Below are 22,587 nucleotides of genomic sequence, written 5' to 3'. Positions count from 1 at the left end.
TGACATTAACAGCTGTATACAATGAAACAGCAATTTTACAAGGGTGAGGAGTGGCAAAGCCAGGCCCCAAACTCCACCGTTCAAACTGTTTTCAGGGAAATGAGGACTAACCTCAAATCCCAGTTTCAGTCACCACAAAACAGTAACACTAGCAAATACATATAAGACAGTCCAATTAGATAAAACAGTGCATAGAATACAGATATGCCGCCCCCCCCCCCCCCCCCCCCATCCACCCTCCACCCCAGAGACATATTGACTGGGTCGATGAAGCAGTTGAGAAATCAGTCCTTAATAAAAAACAATACCAGTTAACAAACCAGCTATATAATTCAGCCAGTTCAGGAATCAGGTTTCCGCCCAAACAAAAGCAGAAACCAACAGCCACAGTAACATGCTGACTGTGGCCCAGCCAGCACAGAGTCAGTCCCCTAAACTGAGGAGACTCTAAATCTCCTGTTTTTAAATTTTTTTTCCATTCAACAATACACAGTATACAAAACAAGTAACATATACAGCTGTATACAAAGAAACAGCAGTTTTACAAAGGAAAGGAACAGCAAAGCTAGGCCCCAAATCCCACTGTTCAACCAGTTTTCAGGGAAATAAGGACAAACCTCAAATCTCAGTTTTAATCATTACTAAATAGTAACAACAGATTTGTACATAGGACAGTCCAATTACATTTTTAAAAAGTGCATTAAATACAGAGCCCCAGCAATTCAGCAAGCCACCAGTCCCTTCCATCTTCCAGCCATTCTAAGGCAGCCCACCCCTATGCCCCTTCCAGCTCTCTGTCCACCCTGACACCTTCCGATCTCCTCTAGGACAGCCCATCCTGCTTCCCCAACCTTAATAAGAATAACAAAGAACAGTGGTCCCAGAACTGATCCATGCAGAACACACTGGTCACCAAGCTCCAGGCTGAATGCCTTCCATCTACTACCGCCCTCTGTCTTCTCTGGGCCAGCCAATTCTGTATCTAGACAGCCAGGCTTCCTGACATTCCGAATGAGCCTACCATGCAGAACTTTACCAAATGCCTTGCTAAAATCCATGTACACCACATCCACGGCTCTGCCTTCATCCATGTTGTTTTGTCACATCCTTAAAGAATTCAATAAGGCATACCCCTCACAAAGCCATGCTGACTATCTCTAATCAAGCTATAGTTTTCTAAGTAATCATAAATCCTGCCACTCAAACTTCCCTCCAATAATTTGCCCACCACAAACGTAAGACTGACTGGTTTGTATTTCTCAGGATTATTCCTATACCCTTTCTTGGACAAGGGGATCCAATTTGCCACCCTCCAATTATCTGGCACTACTCCAGTGGACAGTGAGGATGCAAAGGTCATCACCAAGGGCACAGCAATCTCTTCCTCAGCCTCCTTCGCTAATGAGGAAAACAGGAACTGGAGAAAGTAAGAGTTAAAGAAGAAGAAGACCAGAGCAGCCATTACTCCAGAGCCAGTCCAAATATTCAATCCCAATTGAGAACCAGCCCCAGTTTTCAATCCAGAGGAGGATCCTGGATGCTGTCCTGGAATACTGTCCCTCTTGACGCCTCTTTCTCAGGAATTGAAGCATAGCTGGCCCCACCAATTATGGCCAGTACAGACAGGGCATCAGTGTGTAGCAGCCCTAAAGTGAAAAGGATGATTAGGGAATGTCCACCCAACAAAGTGTCCTTTGTGGTGGTTTCATCCTAGAGACATGAACAACAGGGGAAGGCAACGGTCTAATGGTATTATTGCTGTAGTGTTAATCCAGAGAGCAAGATAATGTTCTGGGGATCTGGGTACAAATCCCACTGCAACAGATGGTGGAATTTGAAATCAATAGATATCTGGAATTAAGAGTCTAATGATGACCATGAATCCATTGTTGATTATCTGAAAAAACCCATCTGGTTCACTAATGTCCTTTAAGGAAGGAAACTGTGATCCTTAACGGGTCGGGCCTACATACCCACAGCAATGTAGTTGACTCTTAACAATTAGGGATTGGCAACCAGTGCTCATCTAGCCACTGATGCCATCATCCCGTGAATGAACTTTTAAAAATTCCTTCATGAAGGCAGTCATTCCAATGCTCCCACCATGACAAGCTGGAGGAGCAAGTCCCAGATAGCTAGAGCCTTTCCCCCGGCAGGGAACGCAATCCACTTGTACACACGTACATCTGCACGCATGTTTATACAGACAGAGACTCAGACACAGACAGACAGACATGGGCACGCACACCCCAACCTTGTGCTCCGTTAATCCATCATGTTCGTAGAGGAATATTGCCATAAACCTCTCATAGCACTGTAGCCTCAATCTGTCAGTCTATTATGATCACACAGGGCTACAGAACCATACCGTACGAAAGACAGCTATCATTTTTGTCCTTGGCCATTGTCCATCGTGTCATTGAAATTTTAATCATCTGAACCTCTGACTATGCCAACATACTGACCAGTTTCCGACCCCAAACACCCCCCAACACACACACCCTCCCGACTCCCTCCCCCCCACTAATCTGCCCCCATTTGGATGAACAAATGTCAGGTCTGAGCTGAGGCTTGGCATAGACACACAATGAAATCCACTCCTGACCCTCCATTCTGGGTCCATCCCAAGAAATCCATGGGTGTGACAACCAGCAGGCTGTGCTGCATCTGTGGCCAGGGGATGAGCAAATCAGTTGAGGAGGAACATTGGGCAGGCCAAGCCAGACCCATCATGGATCCGCAATGAACGGACAGAACACTTATTCCACAGGAAGCATTGTCCCAATATTTCACATTGTCAATTATGGCAATTGACCACGATTTGGTTTAGTGATGATTTCAGGGGGATCCAGGAAAAGCCGTGGTGATGGTACTGAGGATCCCAATCCTTACACCAAATCAAAATCGGCTACAAGTCTTTGAGGTGGGAAATGGCAGCATTATCTGAGAGGGTGCAGGGTTAGAATACAATGGCATTCTTCTGTAAAAGAATGAGAAAGAAACAAGGCTCATAGGTACCATTTTGGATGAATGCCAGCAAACAAAAGAAGGAAATGTGTGCCACTAACTCGTATATTTAAATGAACATGCCCTGCACAGTTTTCAGATGAACACTCTTCTATACTGTACTGCAGAGATCCAGAGCCTGTACACTGGGGTAGTGGAGAGGGGAGGAGGAGAACACTGAATCTCAAATTCACTATCAGTACAGGACCTTCACATGTAACATCCAAAGCACCACCTTTTGTGTTAGATCACACATGACAGCCAAGATAGGCCTCATCGAGCTCATAGGCATCCACAGGAGAACTAAGACCTTTGTCAATGTCAGTGGTGAACTTGGGCAAACATTTGGGGATTATTGGGAAAAGTACCAGACATTGAACTCTGACAAGAACAATTACAGCAGGTCCAGTCAGAATTGGCAAATGCACAGAAATTGTTTACTCCTGTTAGTTAGCAGACAGAACAAATTTAAAAGGGTATCAGGGAAATCAAAGTGGTTAATTAATGGTAAGACTTCTGGCTCTGGGGGTCAAATGTGCAGATACACCAGTGGGTACAAGTCCTATCACAAATGGCTGTGTTGAACATCCAGTTTGCTTTGATCAACCTGACCATTTTTACTGTTAATTTAATCTGTGTAAGCAAGGATTCATCCAGAAACCAGCAATGGACTCAATGGACCAACAACAGGAGCCAAGAAATTAATGAACCCAGACTCCATCGGGAATGGACTATGTTAATTGATGCATGGTATGTATATTATTCTATCGAGTACTACTAATCGCCAAAGAGGCTTGAGGATGAGCCAATGTACGTAAATAGTGTCTAATTCTCCTTTGATATCTCTTATGGACCAGGCCAGACTCCCTCAAGGTATTTCAGGAAGGTAGTCCAGACCCCACCTTTTTCTTATTTTAAAAGCAGATGCAAAGTGGATATCCCAGCTGTGATGCAGTTTGTCAAACCACTTGGCCTTGAGCAAAACATAATTTATTTAAACACAACAGTTGAAACACAAACAAAAGAAAACAGAATTTAGAACAACTAAACTATTTGAAGACTCAGCTGACTCGAGAACACAATTTAACAAAGGAGATGTAAAGATGTTACAATTCCTGTAACACCCCATAAACACACCCCTTGGAAAAGGTAAAATCAAACACAGCTTCTTACAGACAGGAGAGACTTCAGAGAAGAACATCAGCCAGGAAGCATCTGTTGAAGCATGGAACCTTTCCTCTCTGCAGCTACTTTCAAAGAGATTTCAGAGAGAAAGCCAGTCAGGAACCATCTGCGGAAGCTTGGAACCTTTCTCCACTGCAAGCAATCTCTCATTGTTACAGCTACCAAAGTAGAAAAAAAAACTGAATTGAGAGAACTAGCTTCTCTTCTGCCATTGTTAAACTAGACTCTTTCTGAGACATTTCAGCACATCTGCCTTTACGAACTCTCTAAAAAAAAACCCAAGTACAAACTAACCTTGTTAAAGTGACAGCATCATCATAGGTATTTGGGTATTTGAATATAGAGTTGTGAAGCTTATTAATGTGAGTAGGATGATAACTGGTGTATAGGGTATGGTTGCATTATACAATGGAGAATTCAGACAATCAGGGAGTTAGGGTATCTCTATTGGAGATTATGGTATGTTGCTGCATGAGAGTGTGTTATGAATGTCTGATCCTATTTCTGCGAAACACTTCAAGGGATCAGCAGGAGACACTGTGGACCATGCACCTAAAATGGGATATTCTAAATTGACCAACAGCTGGAGAAATCAGGCCTAACAGAAAATTGGCCAAAGTAAATTAAACAGCAGCCTGCAGCTATTGACTACAGAGAACCGTGGCAAGCAAGGTCAAAGAGGTCATAAAGATTAAGGGGGAACCAATTACAAACATCCTGAGGATGGTGTACTGCAGAAGTATCAATCAGACTTTCTGGCACCTTGACTTCCAGCTGGTGCCTGAGGATGTGCACTTTACACTTCCCTGGCATGGCAACAGTGAAGGGTGTGGGTGTGAATCATTTGGATCCTTTGAACACAGCTCATGACCCTATTGACCAAAGGCCACAGAACATTCTGGAAGATCTAGGGCAACGAGGGATAAGAACAGACATGGTCACCTCCCCTCAGTGAAGACTCACAGTGAAGATTCTCAGGGAAGTTTTGCAGTGAAGACTCATGACAGAAGATCATGCAGCAGCCCATGAAGACCCAGAAGAAAATTGCCCCTGACGTGAAAAACCCACCTTCATGGAAAAGAGCTAGCCGTACGTCAGAGAGGAAGGATATTCCAATAGCACAGCTCAAACACATGGATCATTGTGGACAATATCCTGTCTCAGATGGATGGAAGTTGACAAAGCATAAATATTATGGGAATTTGGGAAATACTAATATTGTGTTTAAATAAGGAACATTTTGTTAATAAGAATAAATTGAACTGCAAACTGAATTCTGTGTCTGTGTCCATCTCATTGTCAAGTGCAAATGAGTATAGAATTTTTAATATGTGTTTCTGAACAACGAGTCCAAAGCATGGACAAAACCACCACCTGCAAGTTCCTCTCCAAGCCACTCACATTCTGACCATACCGCCCACTGTTCATTCAGAGTCACCAGCTCAATGCCCTGGAACTCAGTTGTGAATGGCATTGCGGGTCTATGAACAGCACATGGACAGCAGTTCAAAGCAGCACCATCTTATCCAGGGCAACTAGGGATGGACAATAAATGCTGGCACATCCAGTGACACCCATATCTTGTGAATTAATAAAAAACAGTATTAGCATGAGGTCTTAGGCAGGAGCCTCAGCTCATGTCAAAAAGCTCATGATACAGGAAACACAATGCTCAGTAATTCCACCACACTCCACCCTGCTCCAAATTAATGCCCATGTTTGCTGTTGACAGAGGAGATGCCAGCTGGTGTTACACCTGGCTGAGTTTCTGAACATCCTCCCTGGAGTTACAGTGGTGTGCATCATCACAACAATAAAATTTCAGATCCATTGTTTACAAATCAAACAGAAATATCCCCATAAATGTTCACATCTCTGGTGTGGCCAGAAGTTGCACAGAGTTTGAGAGTTGTGCAGAATCAGCTCTGTCTCCGTATCTTTCCCCTTTGTGTTGTTTCAAGAATGGACCCCAATCAGGAGCTGATGTGCAAGCGGCAGAAAGTTTCTGTGAAAGTAACAAAGAAATGTTGAAGAAATCCTTCCTGATTTTAAACAATATTTAACCAGGTTAATGCCTGATTTTATTGAGATTTTCCTTTAACACATAGCATTTCATATTGTACTGAAAATATATTTAACCTGTGTATGTATTCTGGAGATTACACTCCTGTGTGTAAACTCTAATTTCTTAAGCAGTGAAGTACACTCAAGGAATGTGTTATAACTTATAGTTTACTGTGAGCACTGCCACATTAACTGAAGCAGTGTTACTGAGCCATTCATTTAGTCTCACTGATAGCTAAATCTTCTTGATGCAGGACGTATCACCGATTGACTTTCATTAGCTTTAACATATCCCCTGATCATTCATTCCAGAGACATGGTGTGTGCTGAGGACACTGTGAGAGCACATTCACAAGGCGTATTACAGGGGTTCAGGAAGAGGTTTCACCAGAACCGAATGAAGAACGAACTGGGATAGACAACAAAATGTCAAACACTGCAGCAACACCAACATTCGTACAGCATTTTTAATCGTTGCCTGCTCTGGGATGCAATTAATGTCTCTTATCAGGAAAGCCATGTTGCTAATGAAAAAACAATGCATTCACATCTTTATAACAGCAAGATGGTTCTGGATGGTTAGCAAGAGCGTGAACCTATATTGTTGATAGTAAGAAATAAAAGGAAACATGAGAATGGATGACCAAAATCTTTGAAACTTTTAAGGCACTTTGGAAAGATGAGCGAGGGGGAGAGGTAAAGATGTTCATGGGGGTAATTGCAGATTTCAGAAACAGCAATGAATAGTGAAGAGATTATAATCAGGTATGAGCCAGATACAGAATTGGAGAAGCATAGTGACGTTGGAGTGTTTTGTGACAAGAGGAGGTCACACACAGAGTGAGGAATAAGGCCATGGAGAGATCTGAAACCAGAATATGAATATGTCATTGAAACATTGCCAGACTGGGAGCCAGCAGAGGTCAGTGAGCTCAGGAGTTATTCATGAACATGACTTTGTGCCAGTGTGAATACTTGCAGCAAAGTTTCAGATGAACTCACGTTGAGAGGAGGAGATAGATAGAGGCCAGCCAGGGAGCAGTGGGATCATCAACACTACAAGTGGCCCATTGTCAGTTTCCATGATGCAACCAGACAGACCCCAGCATCCCCTCCTCAACAGCAGCACCCACTCAAAACAGACAGACTGCTTCACAGACAAACTGTACTGTATAAGCACACACTTGCTCCAAATTACTGCTGGGATGACTGAAAACATTCTCTTTCGGATCCCACCATGAACTTCATATTCCTAGATACCAGAGAACATAGAAAAATACAGCGCAGTACAGGCCCTTTGGCCCTCGATGTTGCACCGATCCAAGCCCACCTAACCTACACTAGTCCACTATCCTCCATATGCCTATCCAATGCCCGTTTAAATCCCCATAAAGAGGGAGAGTCCACCATTGCTACTGGCAGGGCATTCCATGAACTCACGACTCGCTGAGTAAAGAATCTACCCCTAACATCTGTCCTATACCAAGTACCCTTTAATTTAAAGCTATGCCCCCTCATAATAGCTGACTCCATATGTGGAAAAAAGTTCTCATGGTCAACCCTATCTAAACCCCTAATCATCTTGTACACCTCCATCAAGTCACCCCTAAACCTTCTTTTCTCCAATGAAAACAGCCCCAAGTGCCTCAGCCTTTCCTCATACGATCTTCCTACCATACCAGGCAACATCCTGGTAAACCTCCTCTGCATCCATTTCAGTGCCTCCACATCCTTCCTATAGTATGGCGACCAAAACTGCACACAATACTCCAGATGCGGCCACACCAGAGTCTTATACAACTGCAACATGACCTCAGAACTCCGGAACTCAATTCCTCTCCCAATAAAAGCCAGTACGCCATATGCCTTCTTCACCTGTCTGATGTAGGAAAAGTTTTGGAAAGGATTATAAGAGATAGGATTTATAATCATCTAGCAAGCAACAATTTGATTTGAGATAGTCAACACGGATTCGTCAGGGGCAGGTCGTGTCTCACACTCACTGAGCTTTTTGAGAAGGTGACCAAGCATGTGGATGACGGTAGGTTAGTTGACGTGGTATACATGGACTTCAGTAAAACCTTTGATAAGGTTCTACATGGTAGGCTGTTGGAGAAAATTTAGTGGGCGGCACGGTGGCACAGTGGTTAGCACTGCTGCCTCACAGCGCCAGAGACCCGGGTTCAGTTCCCGCCTCAGGCGACTGACTGTGTGGAGTTTGCACATTCTCCCCGTGTCTGCGTGGGTTTCCTCCGGGTGCTCCGGTTTCCTCCCACAGTTCCAAAGATGTGCAGGTCAGGTGAATTGGCCATGCTAAATTGTCCGTAGTGTTAGGTAAGGGGTAAATGTAGGGGTATGGGTGGTTTGCGCTTCGGCGGGTCGGTGTGGACTTGTTGGGCCGAAGGGCCTGTTTCCACACTGTAAAGTAATCTAATCTAAAATGCAGAGGCATGGGATTGAGAAGTTTGGATTAGAAACTGGCTTTTTGTAAGAAGGCAGTGAGTGGTGGTTGATGGAAAATATTCAGACTGGAGTCTGGTTACTAATGGTGTGCCACAAGGATCTGTTTTGGGGCTATTTGTCATTTTTATAAATGACTTAAATGCAGGCATAGGTGGATGGGTTAGTAAGTTTGCAGATGACACTAAAGTCAGTGGAGTAGTGGACAGTGTGGAAGAATGTTACAGGTTGCAGGGACTTGGATAAACTGCAGAATTGAGCTGAGAGGTGGCAAATGGAGTTCAATGCAGCTGAATGTGAGGTGATTCACTTTGGGAAGAATAACAGGAAGGCAGAATACTGGGACAATGTAAAGATTCTGGGTAGTATGTACAGAGGGTTCTTGGTGTGCATGTACATAGATCCCTGAAAATTGCCATGCAGGTTGATAATGCTGACAAGAAGGCATACGGTATGTTAGGTTTTATTGGTGAAGGGAGAGAATTCCGGAGCCGTAATGTCATGCTGCAAATATACAAAACGCTAGTGTGGTCGCACTTGGAATATTGCATACAGTTCTGGTCGCCCCATTAGAGGAAGGATGTGGAAATATTGGAAAAGGTGCAGAGGAGATTTACCAGGATGATGCATGGTCTGGAGGGAAGGTGTTATGAGGAAAGGCTGAGAGATTTGGACCTGTTCTCATTGGAAAGAAGAAGGCTGAGAGGAGAGTTGACGGAGACATACAAGATGATCAGAGGATTAGACAGGGTATAGAGTGAATGTCTTTTTCCTAGGATGATGACTTCAGCTTGTATGAGGGGGCATAGCTACAAACTGAGGGGTGATAGATTTAAGACAGATGCCAGAGGCTGGTTCTTTACTCAGAGAATGGTAAGGGTGTGGAGTGCCCTGCCTGCCAATGTAGTTATCTCAGCCACATTAGAGAGATTTAAACAATCCTTGGACAAGCACATGGATGATGATGGGATAGTGTAGGGTGATGGGCTTAGATTAGTTCACAGTTTGGCGCAACATCAAGAGCTGAAGAGCCTGTTCAGCTCTTTATTGTTCTATGTTCTATCCACCCTACTCTAATTATGTACTCCTCACAATCTCTAGTTATTTTGTCCTGCGACTGATGTCCAAGCCTTTAGCTGCCTAAGCTTTGTACTCTTGAACTGCGCTCCACATTGCTTTACCTGCCCACTTCCATTTTGATCTTCATTAAAAACAAACATTTATTTATATGCTTTGCATCTTTTTATGTAGCCATGTGAAATTATGCTGTAAAAATTACTGCAAATTTCTTTTTGGATGTTTTATGATGGTTGTGTTGCTGTATGAGGATACTTCATTGTTATCAAACAGAGAGATTTGGAGGACATCACAGAAATTCTGCTCTTCAATTGTTGAAAGGTATCAAGGAGTTACCTGCCATAAGGTGGAGCCCTCAGCTTGAACAACTCTCACAATGGCCACAATGGGAATCCACATCATACAGAAGGTGGTCATAGACCAGCCCAGTGCTATTGCCCAGACAGGGTATTCAACTGGCCCATATCTTGGGGAAGCATATGTTACTAAGGACCAGAGCAAGATGACCTGAAATGAAGTGAAAGCACAAAACAATTTCTCTAAACGGCTGAACAACTAATAGCAGCAGATATCGGCCATTGAGCCCCATTGATTCAATGACATCATGACTTACCTTTGGCCTTACTCCATATGCCTGGTTTTGGCACCATATCCATCAATATCTTTGCTAAACATAATTTTAAATCTGAGAAGGATAATTTTAACAACTGATTCAGTATCCACTGCTGCTGTGAGAGAGTATTCCAAACATAGACCATACTTTGTGTATCGAAGTGTTTCCCCCCCCTCCTGAATGGTTTGGCCCTAACTTTATACTAAACCCCTAATTCTAGATTCCCAAACCAGGAGGAATAATTTATCTTTACCCATCATGTGTTGTGTTAATATCTTGAAAACTTTGATCAGATCAACCCACAACCTTCTGGATTTTAGAGAAAACAGGCTTAATTGGTATAATCTCTCTTTATAATTTAACCCCTGCAATCCAGATATTGCTCTTGTGAACTACAGTATGTTGTAACCCTTCCAAGACCGATGTATCCTTCCTAAGGTGTGGTACCCACATCTGCTCACAGTACTTCAACGAGAGTGTAACCCGCCTATCTGGAGTTTGATCATTGCCACTTTAGATCATTAAAATGTGTAACATTTCCTTACTGCCAGCAAACACGGAGAGATCAAAAGCCAACAGACTCTCCACCACAGCCAGAAGAGCCAAGTCCTTTGACCAATCATCATCTCAATGTCCTTGATGAATCTGTTTGCCCCTGTGAACAACAAGAAAGCAGAACACAATCATATCGTCCATCCCGCACTGTCCGTCTCTAATGAGCAGGTTTAACCAGGGAAGAGATCATTCAAGATTGCAAACAGGGTGAATAAACTGTTCCCAATCACCAAGGTGATTATCTGTCAGGGGAACTGTAAACAGACTGATGGAGAATTAGTTCTGTTTTTCCACAACCGCAGTGGGAGAAAATGCTGACTGACTGAGTCAAATGGCAAATAGCTGTTGGATAAGGCTGAAGATGACTGGAACTGATGAGAGGCTTTACAATGGGCTGTTGTGTGATCAGAATTATGATGAGTCATTCAGGTCTGCTAAGAGCTAAGGTTGCAGGACATCAGTAACTGCTGTCTCTGCCAAATAAGGACAAGACAGTTGAGATTGGTCACGTGCACAGATAATTCCAAATGAGGCATACAATTGGCACAGAATCCTGTGTATAGAGAAACCTGAGAAAATGCTTTTGTCAGCAGAACTTCAAAGATTAACTTTGCAGGAGGTACCCAATGTCAAGAGGCATGGTGAAGACACCGAGAAGAGTTCCAAACTGGCTAGCTGCCAACACTCCTGGGAAATAATGTTTGGGGTTAATCACAGAACACAGGGTAGTGTAAGACAGTGATAGAGATATCTCTAGTACTTAAACGTGTGTGTGATTCATTTAAGTTCTCAATAAATTAATTGAGTTTTCTCGAGTTCTAAGTGTTTCTGCTGTATCTTGAACTATGTAGAGACAGTTGTCTGTCAGAGATGGGCAACAGAATTTGGCGTCCCTGGCTGGATGTTGATAAGAAGTTGCTTTATGTTACTCTGGTGCTGGACATCGTACTGTCTGATTTTTCCAAAGCCCCAATGGAGTAAGTGAGTGCGGGAAGGAGAAGGTGGAAATTTGATTGTGAGAAAGACAGAAAAAGAACAGTGGACACATTAAAGAAGTTAGCGCTAACAGCAAGTGATGACTCAAGGGCACTCTGATTGGATGGGACTTCACCAATGTGGCTGGGAAACAGCCAAAGTAGTGTAAGTATAACGGTAGGATTGGTACAGGAACGAGAACACATGGGGACACTCTCTGGAGTTTGCCAGAAGAGAGTATGAGAGAAAGGTACTTTAAGAAAATGCATAAAGCTGTTGCAGTCGGCTGTGTGGTGGATGTCTGGGCAGGAAGCCAGCACTGAGAGCTGAAGCTGCCATCAGAGGGAGCTCAGATTAGAGAAGAGATAAAGAGATTGACTGAGAAGATCAGGAATTTACAAAGCCACAGAGATTCGGACCTCATGCATAGGAACCCGTTTCATACGCAGTGTGAGAAATTGATGAGGGAAAAGGTGAAAAGTGAAGAAGAAATGAAAGGGGCTCATGTGCAGACAGAAGGGTTAAAGAAACGGTTTAGTGATTTGAAAATGGTTATGAATGTACTACATATGTCAACACAGGTCCCTGAGTGTAAGGGACCTCAGACAAACATACAAAGTGTATGAAGCAGATAGAGACATTGTAGGAGAGAACAGGCAGGAGGGCAACACCCATACTCCCCACCAACCCTCCAGATGTTACAAGTACCACTCCTTATGATGTTCAGGAATACAGCGAAGTGTATGAGAGATTGTCAGCCTGGAGATAATCCCTGGGAGCTAATCCAAGCTATCCACAAGCAGAGAACCACACACGGGTTCGATAATGAGGAGGAGGAAATCACAAATACTGATCCAATATTCAGTCAGCTTGGCCCAAGCCACAAAATGTGGGAGGGGGAGCATTAGATGTGTTATAGGAGGTTGTACTGATGGCTGTGGGAGCTAATAGAGGGCACCCAGTGGAAGCCCTGACTGAGTGTAGACACAGGAAAGGGGAGCACTGAACTGTGCTTGCTGCCAGACTGTGGCTAGTGTTCCAGAGTGTCTCCGACCCAGGGCTAGACCAGTGACATTTGGCTGCACCTTTTAACAATCGGTGGATGGATACAATGGTGTCCCATTGCACAGAGAAGTTGTGAAAGGTGTGTGATGTGTTTAACCCTCCAACAACACACACATTGAGGTGTGAGTGTTGAGGAAAATGGCAGAGTTTGGGAAGAGAAGACCAGGGAACGTAAGGCTCAGGGAGGATGAATGGCACCTCTTAGAGATCAAGGGGCAGCATGGAGAAATGAAGGAAAGGGACCAGTCCCAAGGGGACCACCACCGTCCTCTCAGATGGTAGGAAGGGGTTGCAGGCACGAACGAGAAGACCCGGCTGTGGTCACAGAGTGATCGGATCCCCAGGGGGTCATGGAAGTGCTTTAATTGCAGTGAAGAAGGACACAATGCCAGAGATTGTCCAAACTCCCGGAGAGGTGGGATGAATCAGATGCAGGTCCAGCCCTTGCCACTAGAGGGCGGCACAGTGGCACAGTGGTTAGCACTGCTGCCTCACAGCACCAGAGACCCGGGTTCAATTCCCGCCTCAGGTGACTGACTGTGTGGAGTTTGCACGTTCTCCCCGTGTCTGCGTGGGAGCCCTCCGGGTGCTCCGTTTTCCTCCCACAGTCCAAAGATGTGCAGGTTAGGTGAATTGTCCATGCTAAATTGCCTGTAGTGTTAGGTAAATGTAGGGGTATGGGTGGGTTGCGCTTCGGTGGGTCGGTGTGGACTTGTTGGGCCGAAGGGCCTGTTTCCACACTGTAATCTAATCTTAAAAAAAAACTAGAGGGACATCAGCCAGTGCCACATATGTCATCAACTGAGCAACAAGTGGGTTGTTGCACTAACCCAACACGATGGTCTCAGGCCTCTCCAATATAAATGTGTAATACAAAACAGGATGGGATAGAGAGACAACTGTTTGCAATTGCTAAAGGGGCTTGGGTCAAAAGTGAATCCAAGGAAGACTCAAATAATAATGTCTGTTAAGTGAGTTATTTAGGAGGAGTGTTAACACGACGAAAAAGAAAGATAGACAAACAACAATTTAAAACAGCAACTAGACTTCCCATCCCCACAGATGTGAAGGGATTCAGATTTGTTTTAGACTTGACTGGGTATTGCAGAGACCATATTGATGGTTTTGCTACAAAGTCAACACCACGAATGATGTTAGCAAAGAAAGATGCCCCATGGGAATGGAGGGCAGAACACACACAAGCAATAGTAGCTTAAACCTGTGCTTGGTGAGTGCTCCTGCCCTGAAAAACCCCAAACCCAGCTGAACCATTCTCCTTGGAGATGGCTACTACAGACTCTACAATACCGGCAGTCTTATTCCAAGAGGTGCATGCTCAGTTGAGGCCAGTAGCCTGTGCCTCAAACATGCTCACGCCAGTAGAGCAGGGATCCTGGGCATGTGAAAGGTATTTATTGGCAGCGTTCTGGGAATTACAAAATTTCATCTATATTGTAGGGTTGAACTTGTTGACAATTTTGATAGAATATATACCCATTCAGATGCTGCTGGATAGACATATTAATGTTGGCAGAGTGAGCCAAAACAAAATTGTGAGATGGACATGATGATTACAAGGATGAAACAGAGAGGTAAAAAGGGTTAAAGATACTACCATGTGAGCAAATAACCTAATTTACCAGAGGACACCCCATGACTGTCAGGTGGTGATAGCAAATGAACCCAAGGGATTATTTCTATCAAAACAAAGAGGAGGGAATACTGGCCAAGAGATCACAGGGAATAGCCAAGACAAGAGACGGACAGACAGAAATAGGAGAACAGGATGGGAATGTCAAATAATCCTTACTTTGATGTTGATGACTCTTCATCTGTAGAGGATGGAGAATGGAGAAATGGCTGTGGGATCTATATGGAAGATGAACAAGGATGGGAGATGGATAGTATAGTCCTCAAAATGCCAAAGACCAGGGGTGCTCAAGCAGCTGAGTTGGCAGCAGTGGCGTATATAATGAGCCACCCAGATAAACATCCCCAGAATCTACCATCTATTCAGACAGGATGTACCTGTGCAACAGTCTGACAGAACACCTCCCCTGATGGGAGGCGAGAGGCTTTGTGTCAACAGATGGAAAGGTCCTACAATCTGCCCCATTGCTGAGGTACATCTTTGATCAGCGAAAGGGAAAGAATATGGAGTGATGAAAGTGAAAGCTCATTCGAAGTTATCATGAGAGAGAAACAGAAAAGCAGACGAATGAGCAAAATGAGGGGCAACAGCTGGAGAAGGATGGCAGCTGTAGGTCAAGGAAACAGGAGCACCCAAAGAGAAAGAAGTGGGCTCAACTGATCGAGCAGGAGAACAAAAAGGAATTCTTCAAAGTCTCGTAAGCGAAGGAAGCAGAGGAATATACTGAATAAAAAGGCATGTACATGAAAGAGGCTGTGATACTGTGCGAAAGGGAATGTGTCAGACCAGGGAAAGAAAAGATTCTGATGATTTATTTGTCCCATAACATATATGGACACTAAGAGTTGGAAAACACCTTGGAAAGGTTTCAGGAAGTATATTAGTGGCCACGATTAAAAGGGCACGTCCAAACATTTCGTGAAAAATTGTCCGAAATGTGACCATATTAACCCTGACACACAAGATCAGTCAAAGGGGCCTGGATAAATCTACAAATTAACTGGCAATCAGCAATATTCCTTTTAACTGAACCATTCTCCACCAAATTCTGTTCAAGCCAGAACCTGGTGAAAAACTGCACATAACTCTATCTGTCCACACAAATGATACAGAAGAGTATTTCCAGTGTTTCATAGCTATGGAACTTCCACCTATTCTATATTTCACTGAAGAATGGGTGAAACTCATTTCTGAGGCAAAGGAAGTTCTCTATAAATGGCTATAGATGTGAAGGAGATTAAAACCCATGCAGAAGTGACAGACAGGGATTGAGAGGCTCCAAGGTCTTGCAGTAAAATTTGGAATTGGGGACTGAACACTCAGGTCCATCCGTGGATCAGAATTGTGTCGCACATGATTGTTGTACTGCCTCTTTTAAACCCTAGCTCCCAAAATGAGAATACAAATGGGTGAAGGTAATTTGAATTCTCATCAGTTTCAGAGAAGAAGGATGAGGAATATCAGTTCACCCAAAGCATTATCATGCAGTTTTGAAGACACAGGAAGATCCACACAAGCCTTTCTGAATTTAATTATTTTATTTTATTTCAGTCTTGTTCCTGTTCCACTTACCGTAGACCCAGCTGAGACTGATCAGTTCTACAAGACCTATTGAAATGAGAAGCCATCCTGAACAGAAATGATCCATCAAATTTAGCCAGTAAATCCCAGCCTAAAATTAAATGGAAAGTCAGAAACTGTTATATCGGAATTTTAGAAAACTCTGACATTCAAAACATGAGAATATTGGGTCATGAAGGTTTTCTTTATCTCAATGACAGAACATCCAACACTAATCGGTCTACTCATTCCTTTACAGTGTGCAGTCAGTTTTGCTGATTTCCGTTCCCTTTTTTGAAATAAATAGACCAAAATTCGAATTAGTACACCACATGTGAATTCACAAAGTTTAAATATCCCATTGGATTTAATATGGATTCCTTTGAGTATCTCAATATCCTGTTTTCTGCTTTAACTGCCTGGTAACATTATGCTGTACAAAATTCTGGTGCGGCCACACTTGGAGTATTGCACACAGTTCTGGTCACCGCATTATAGGAAGCATGTGGAAGCTTTGGAAAGAGTGAGTGGAGATTTACAAGGATGTTGCCTGGTATGGAGGGAAGGTCTTATGAGGAAAGGCTGAGGGACTTGAGGCTGTTTTATTAGAGAGAAGAAGGCTGAGAGGTGACTTAATTGAGACATCGAAGATAATCAGAGGATTAGATAGGGTGGACAGTGAGAGCCTTTTTCCTTGGATGGTGATGGTTAGCATGAGGGGACATAGCTTTAAGTTGAGGGGTGATCAAAATAGGACAGATGTCAGAGGTAGCTTTTTTACTCTGAGAGTAATAGGGGCATGGAGCACACTGCCTGCAACAGTAGTAGACTCGCCAACATTCAGGACATTTAAATGGTCATTGGATCGACATATGGACGAAAATGGAACAGTGTCGGTTAGATGGGCTTCAGATTGATTTCACAGGTCAGCACAACATCGAGGGATGAAGGGCCGGAACTGTGCTGCAATAGTCCATGTTCCATGATGCTAATAGTATTGATAACACATTCATCAAAACAGCAACAGCTTACATTCAGAGAGAAATTTCATGTAATGAAATGCACAAAACAGCTTCAAACTCCCATGATCTCTCTCCCCTCCCATGACCTCAATCTACCATAGCCCCCGTTAAAGTATATTTCACATCTACCTTCCATCTGCTGAATCTCACAACGTTACATTTACCTTTATTAAATTATTTCTGTCATTTCTAATCCAATTTAAATATATTTCTGTGTATTATATGAGTATCTCCACCAACCAATGTCGAGATTTTTGTGAATGACAAGGCTGTTTAGTCTATCTTTATTTAGCTGATAATTGTTTACTAACATCTTAATGTTGCAGGGTCTCACTGTAGAATCAGAGATTCATGCAGCACGGAAGAGGTCATTCTGCCCATCAAATCTGTACTGTCAAAACTCCTACACGAGTCCCACTTTCCCGCACTAGCCTCAGAGCTTTGAATAGTAACATTTCAAGTTCTCATCCAAGTACTTTTTAAAGGTTGTGAAGTTTCCTGCCTCAATTACACACTCCCATCATCACGGCAACCCTGGGCAGCACATTCCAGACCCCCCCCGCACTCTGAGTGAAAAAGCTATTGCTGTTCACTTTAAAATTATGCCCCCTTGTTATTAACACTTCAGCTAAGGTTAACAGCTGCTTTCTACTCACACCGTGCCTGCCCCTCATTATCTTAGACACTGCTGTCAGGTCCCACCATTCAACCTTCTCTGCTCCAAAGAAACCAACCTGAGCCTCTCCAACCTCTCTTCATAGCAGTAATAGTCCATTCCAGACGATATCCTGGTGCATCTCCTTTGCAATCCCTACAATGCCATCACAAAATGTTTTCCACATTTTCATAAACGTTTCCCTCCACTGTTTGATCAGGACAATAATTCCATGATCAAGATGAGTTTAGGTGGCCAGTAATTTTCCATTTTTTTGTCTTACTCCATTTTTAAACAGGGAGAAAGTGAGGACTGCAGATGCTGGAGAGTGTGGTGCTGGAAAAGCACAGCAGGTCAGGCAGTATCCGAGGAGCAGGAGAATTGATGTTTTGGGCATAAGCCCTTCATCAGGAATGAGGCTTGTGGACTGGGGGTGCTGAGAGATAAATGAGAGGGGAGTGGGTCTGGAGGGGTCACATTAGTGATTTTCCAGTCCTCTGACTCCCGTGATTCCTGAAAGATCACCCCTAACGCCCCCATTATCCCTTCAGTGATTGCCTTTCGGAGGTCACTCTGTGTCTCCCGTGAAGCCCAAAGCCAGCATGGTCCCTCTTCTTTCTGCAAGAGGTCACTGTCTGAGAATTAGGAGAGTACATCCTGATGATCCATCAGTTCCAATCACTTGATGCCTGTGTGTGTGGAACAGCCTTGCTTTACCGTCAGCCCCACTCTCAGTCCACTTCCTGTCAGACCATAGATTCTCACGTGTACTTCCCCAATTCAGGAGGGAAAATAACATCCAGAGAAACTGCACAGAACGTAGCAGCTGGGAGACTCTGACTGAAAGTTCCAACTCTTTTAAGGCCCCAAAGGCTTCTGCTTAAAGCTAAAACTAAAAACTAATCCTAAAAGCTAAAGAAAAACTCGAGAACCTGGTCTGTGAGAGCTGGCTATACCCAGGCTCCTTCCATTGGTCCAACTTTAAAAAATAACTTCAAGGCCTCATTAAATGGTTACTTTCACAGAGACAGCTCGGCATCTCTGCCTTACAACCTCTTTTCAAAAGGAGAGGACAAAATAATCTCTTAAAGTGACAGTAAAACAAAAAAACTAGGTGCATATTCTGGTCCAAAAAACCAGACATCCAGGCTCCAGAGCAGACACGGCAAAAGGTTAATTGTTAACGAGCTTTGGAAAGCCATGTCAAGGTGATTCAAACCAATAACTCCATGCCCCTGATTGGTCAGGTACTCGAAAGATTCAAGAAAGCAGCCAGGAAAGTAGAAGAGACTGGCCCTGGCAGGGCTTGACCTGACCCCAGTCTCCAGCTGAGGGACATGGCAGAGAGCAGAGCAGCTTGTCCTCGGACTGTAGGCAGGGAGAGAGCAAAGGGGAGAGAGAGAGAGACCGAGGGAGAAAGAGAGAGAGGGAGAGATCCCTCTGCTTGTGGGCTCATGTTGTGTTGCCCTTTTCCCTGATACACACAGGGAGACCTGGGTAAATTAATCTCACATTCTGGTCAAGGAGCCCACAGGGTCCGAGAGACACCCTGAACCAAACAATATTCTAGTGAGTCCACAGAGTCTGAGAGATCCCCTTCATTCGATCAATATCAAGTGAGTCTGCAAGGTCCGGGAGAAATCCTGAATCAAACAATATTGAGGGAGTTTGCAAGGTCCATGCGGTGCCCTGTCCTGGACTACAGTTGTCCTCCAGGTTACAGTGGGAGATGAGGAAGAAAATTTCATGGACACTGAACCAAATTTTTAATTCCTCTCTGGCAACAGCGAAGGTGCTGGAGGACTAGAAGGCAGCTAATGTGGTTCATTTTCACAAGAAGAGTGTTTGATATAAACAAGGGAATTACAGACCAGTAAGTCAAGCATCAGTGGTGGGGAAACTGTGGGATATAGGTAAAGTAGTGTTACTTCTGCAATCGTAATCACTTATGCAAGGTAAATGAACTCACACCAGTGTATAATTGTTTCAGCCAAGAGATGAGTCAACAAGAATGAAAACTATGTGAAGGAAATACATAATTGATTTTGTATGAGCTAAAATGTGCAAACAAGAATGAAATGTGCTTGCAAACAATGGTAGATGTTACAGACAAATAGATAAGGTGCTGTGAGGGGAGGGGGTTAAGCTAGAAATGCCTGTACAAACAGTAGTTATAAGCATCTGTTCCCACTTCTGCAAAAACAAGAACAAACCACAATCAAGAAGTCATGAGATCATAAGGTCATAATAAGTAAGGGAAATGGACGTGAGTGAAGGAGGATATACCTAACAATGGACCACAGCAGGATGTGGTCAAATGGCCTTGTGAGGCCAGAAAAAGCATTTTGTCACAGACAGGGGCTGATAAGGCAAGAGATAAACAAGAGTAATGGGTGCCAGTCTTAGAGAGGGAGGAGATGTAAACAGGGGAGGAGCAATGGGAGGAGGGAAGGGAAACAAATTACATAAATTGTGTACTAGCTGAATTCAGTGTGTGTGAGACTGCCTTTATGCAGAGTAGACACCACACCCCTCTTGCAAGAGCGAAAACATGACACTACTGATTCAGATCTTGTCTCGGACTGAAATTATTGAAGTGAGTGAGCTTCGTTTCTCTCTGAAACTATTGGAGAAAATAGTGAAGGGGAAAATTAATCCCCAATTCGAGAGGCAAGGTTTGGTCAGGGATAGTCTGCATGATTTTCCCAGATGGAGGTCGTGCTGAACAAATCTGGTAGAGTTTTACACGGAGGTGACCAGCACATGGCTAAGAGAAGGGCAATTGATGTCGTTTACATGGATTTCAACAGTAACTCTAACATGGTCCCACATGGGAAACTGATAAGAAAGATCAATGCTCATAGGACCCACAGTATCTTGACAAGATGGATCCAAAGCGAGCTTTGTGACAGGATACAGAGGGTGGTGATAGAACTCTGTTTGTGTGACTGGAGCACAGTGTGCAGTTGCATTCTGCAGGATCAGTGCCAGGTTTCTTTTTATGATATTCATAAATTACATAAATGAGAATGTTGGCGGGTGGCAAGTAATTTTGCAGATGATACAAAAATTAGCTGGGTGTGACAGTGATGAGGAGAGTGTTAGGTTTCAGGGGGATATAAATAGATGGGTCAGATGGTCAGATCAGTGGCAGATGAAATTTAACCCTGATAAATGTATAGTGATGCACTTTGGAAGAATAATGAAAGAGCGTCACTCCGAAAGCTGGTGTGCTTCCAATTAAACCTGTTGGACTATAACCTGGTGTTGTGTGATTTTTAACTTTGTTGAATTCAGTGTGTGTGTGGACAGTGGACACCACACCCCTCTTGCAAGAGCGTAATAAACGGATCTTGTCTTGGACTGAAATTATTGAAATGGGTGAGCTTCGTTTCTCACAATGAACAATTTAAGTGAGTACTCAGTAGGTAGCAAAGGAACAGAAGAACCTTGAGCTATTTGTCCCCAGATCCCTGAAGGTGGCAGCTCAGGACAAAAGGGTAATTGGGAAGGCATTTGGGATGCTTGCCTTCATTAGTTGGAGCACGGGTTATAAATTCACAGATTTAACTTTAATCCTACAAAGTCAAGTTCGGTTTCTTCCTCAGCCATTTTAACATTATTCATGAAATGTGTTTGACAATCTCAGAGTTCATCGGCTCCATCACACTGACTTTCTCTGCCTTCTACTTCTCCTCCTAAGTCACTCTAAGTGCACTTAGAAACACCACCCAACATTGAGAATCTGTAGGAATTAAACTCATTGACTGTCTGTGACTTTCAGTTGGGATGAATTCATGAACAGTTCATTGAGTTTACTTGTACATCTTTGTTTGGAGAGGATCTGTTGTCAATGGTTCCTCTTGTGAACAGTTCGATACTGTCATTCCACAAGGTGCTCACACTTTCTGTTCATCCTCATGTCCAAGTTACTTGTGATGCTTATTATTTTTTGAAACCTCCCTGATCATATCTTGCTGTTTCATCTGGGCGTGCTGGTTTTAGGAATATATTTCCAGTTTCTAATTGAACGGTCTTGTCCACATTCCCATCCTGTTGTAGCTCCCTCAGGCTAGAACAGCCTCCAGTTCGGACAGTGCACTGCTCCCTCAGTAATGCACCGAATTGTCACCAACACCATGTGATTGAATCAATGTTACAAGTCACCGTATTCTCAACAGAACTGTACCAAAGATACCATCAGTACACTTGTTAGTTTTAGACTGAACTATGTTTGGAAACAGAGCAAAATATTTTTAAAAAATACATACCTGTGTCACACAAAGAAGGGCAAGGAAATAAAATATCAAACAAATACCAATTGTCAAATAAAGGCGTTTTGTTCGAAGAAACTTGGGGAACAGGTCAAGCAGTGCTGTTATAACTATTTCTGAGAGAGAAAAAAACAAAATTTCAATGAGGTTAGGAATTCATGAATAATTTACACAGTCCCAGAGATACCCAACACTGGAGAGACTGAAGCTCTGCAGACCAGAGGGACAGATCAAGACAAATTCTTCTGACCCAGGCGGAATCCAACGAGATGTGTGGAGAGAGGAATGGAGAAAAGAACAGAAGACAAATTCAAAAGGTCACAGTCAGGTCACAGGCCCAGTACATTCTGCCTCCAGGTGATTTTGCTGGAATTGGGTGAACAACAGAAACTGCTTCTTGCCCGGCAACAGTGAGTGCCATTTCC

At 43.5% G+C, this 22,587-nt stretch overlaps 1 protein-coding gene across 1 annotated transcript in view; it reads right to left on the bottom strand.

The window, feature by feature from the left end:
- Positions 1-5,722: 5,722 nt before the first annotated feature.
- LOC148148866 (sodium- and chloride-dependent neutral and basic amino acid transporter B(0+)-like) overlaps positions 5,723-22,587 on the bottom strand; it is a 57,200-nt gene continuing 40,335 nt past the window's right edge. Inside the window, exons 9-13 of the mRNA XM_087991813.1 lie at positions 22,160-22,278; positions 16,224-16,323; positions 10,951-11,060; positions 10,129-10,299; positions 5,723-6,196 (exon numbers count right to left, since the gene is read on the bottom strand). Coding sequence (XP_087847939.1) covers positions 6,059-6,196; positions 10,129-10,299; positions 10,951-11,060; positions 16,224-16,323; positions 22,160-22,278 — 638 coding nt within the window. The 3' untranslated portion in view covers positions 5,723-6,058. The remainder of the gene's footprint in view (positions 6,197-10,128; positions 10,300-10,950; positions 11,061-16,223; positions 16,324-22,159; positions 22,279-22,587) is intronic.

This window comes from Chiloscyllium plagiosum, unplaced genomic scaffold, assembly GCF_037043375.1.
Source record: "Chiloscyllium plagiosum isolate Xiang-an unplaced genomic scaffold, Cpla_swu_hap1 HiC_scaffold_11, whole genome shotgun sequence".
Taxonomy (NCBI): Eukaryota; Metazoa; Chordata; class Chondrichthyes; order Orectolobiformes; family Hemiscylliidae; genus Chiloscyllium; species Chiloscyllium plagiosum.
This window is presented reverse-complemented; position numbering and strand designations above follow the sequence as displayed.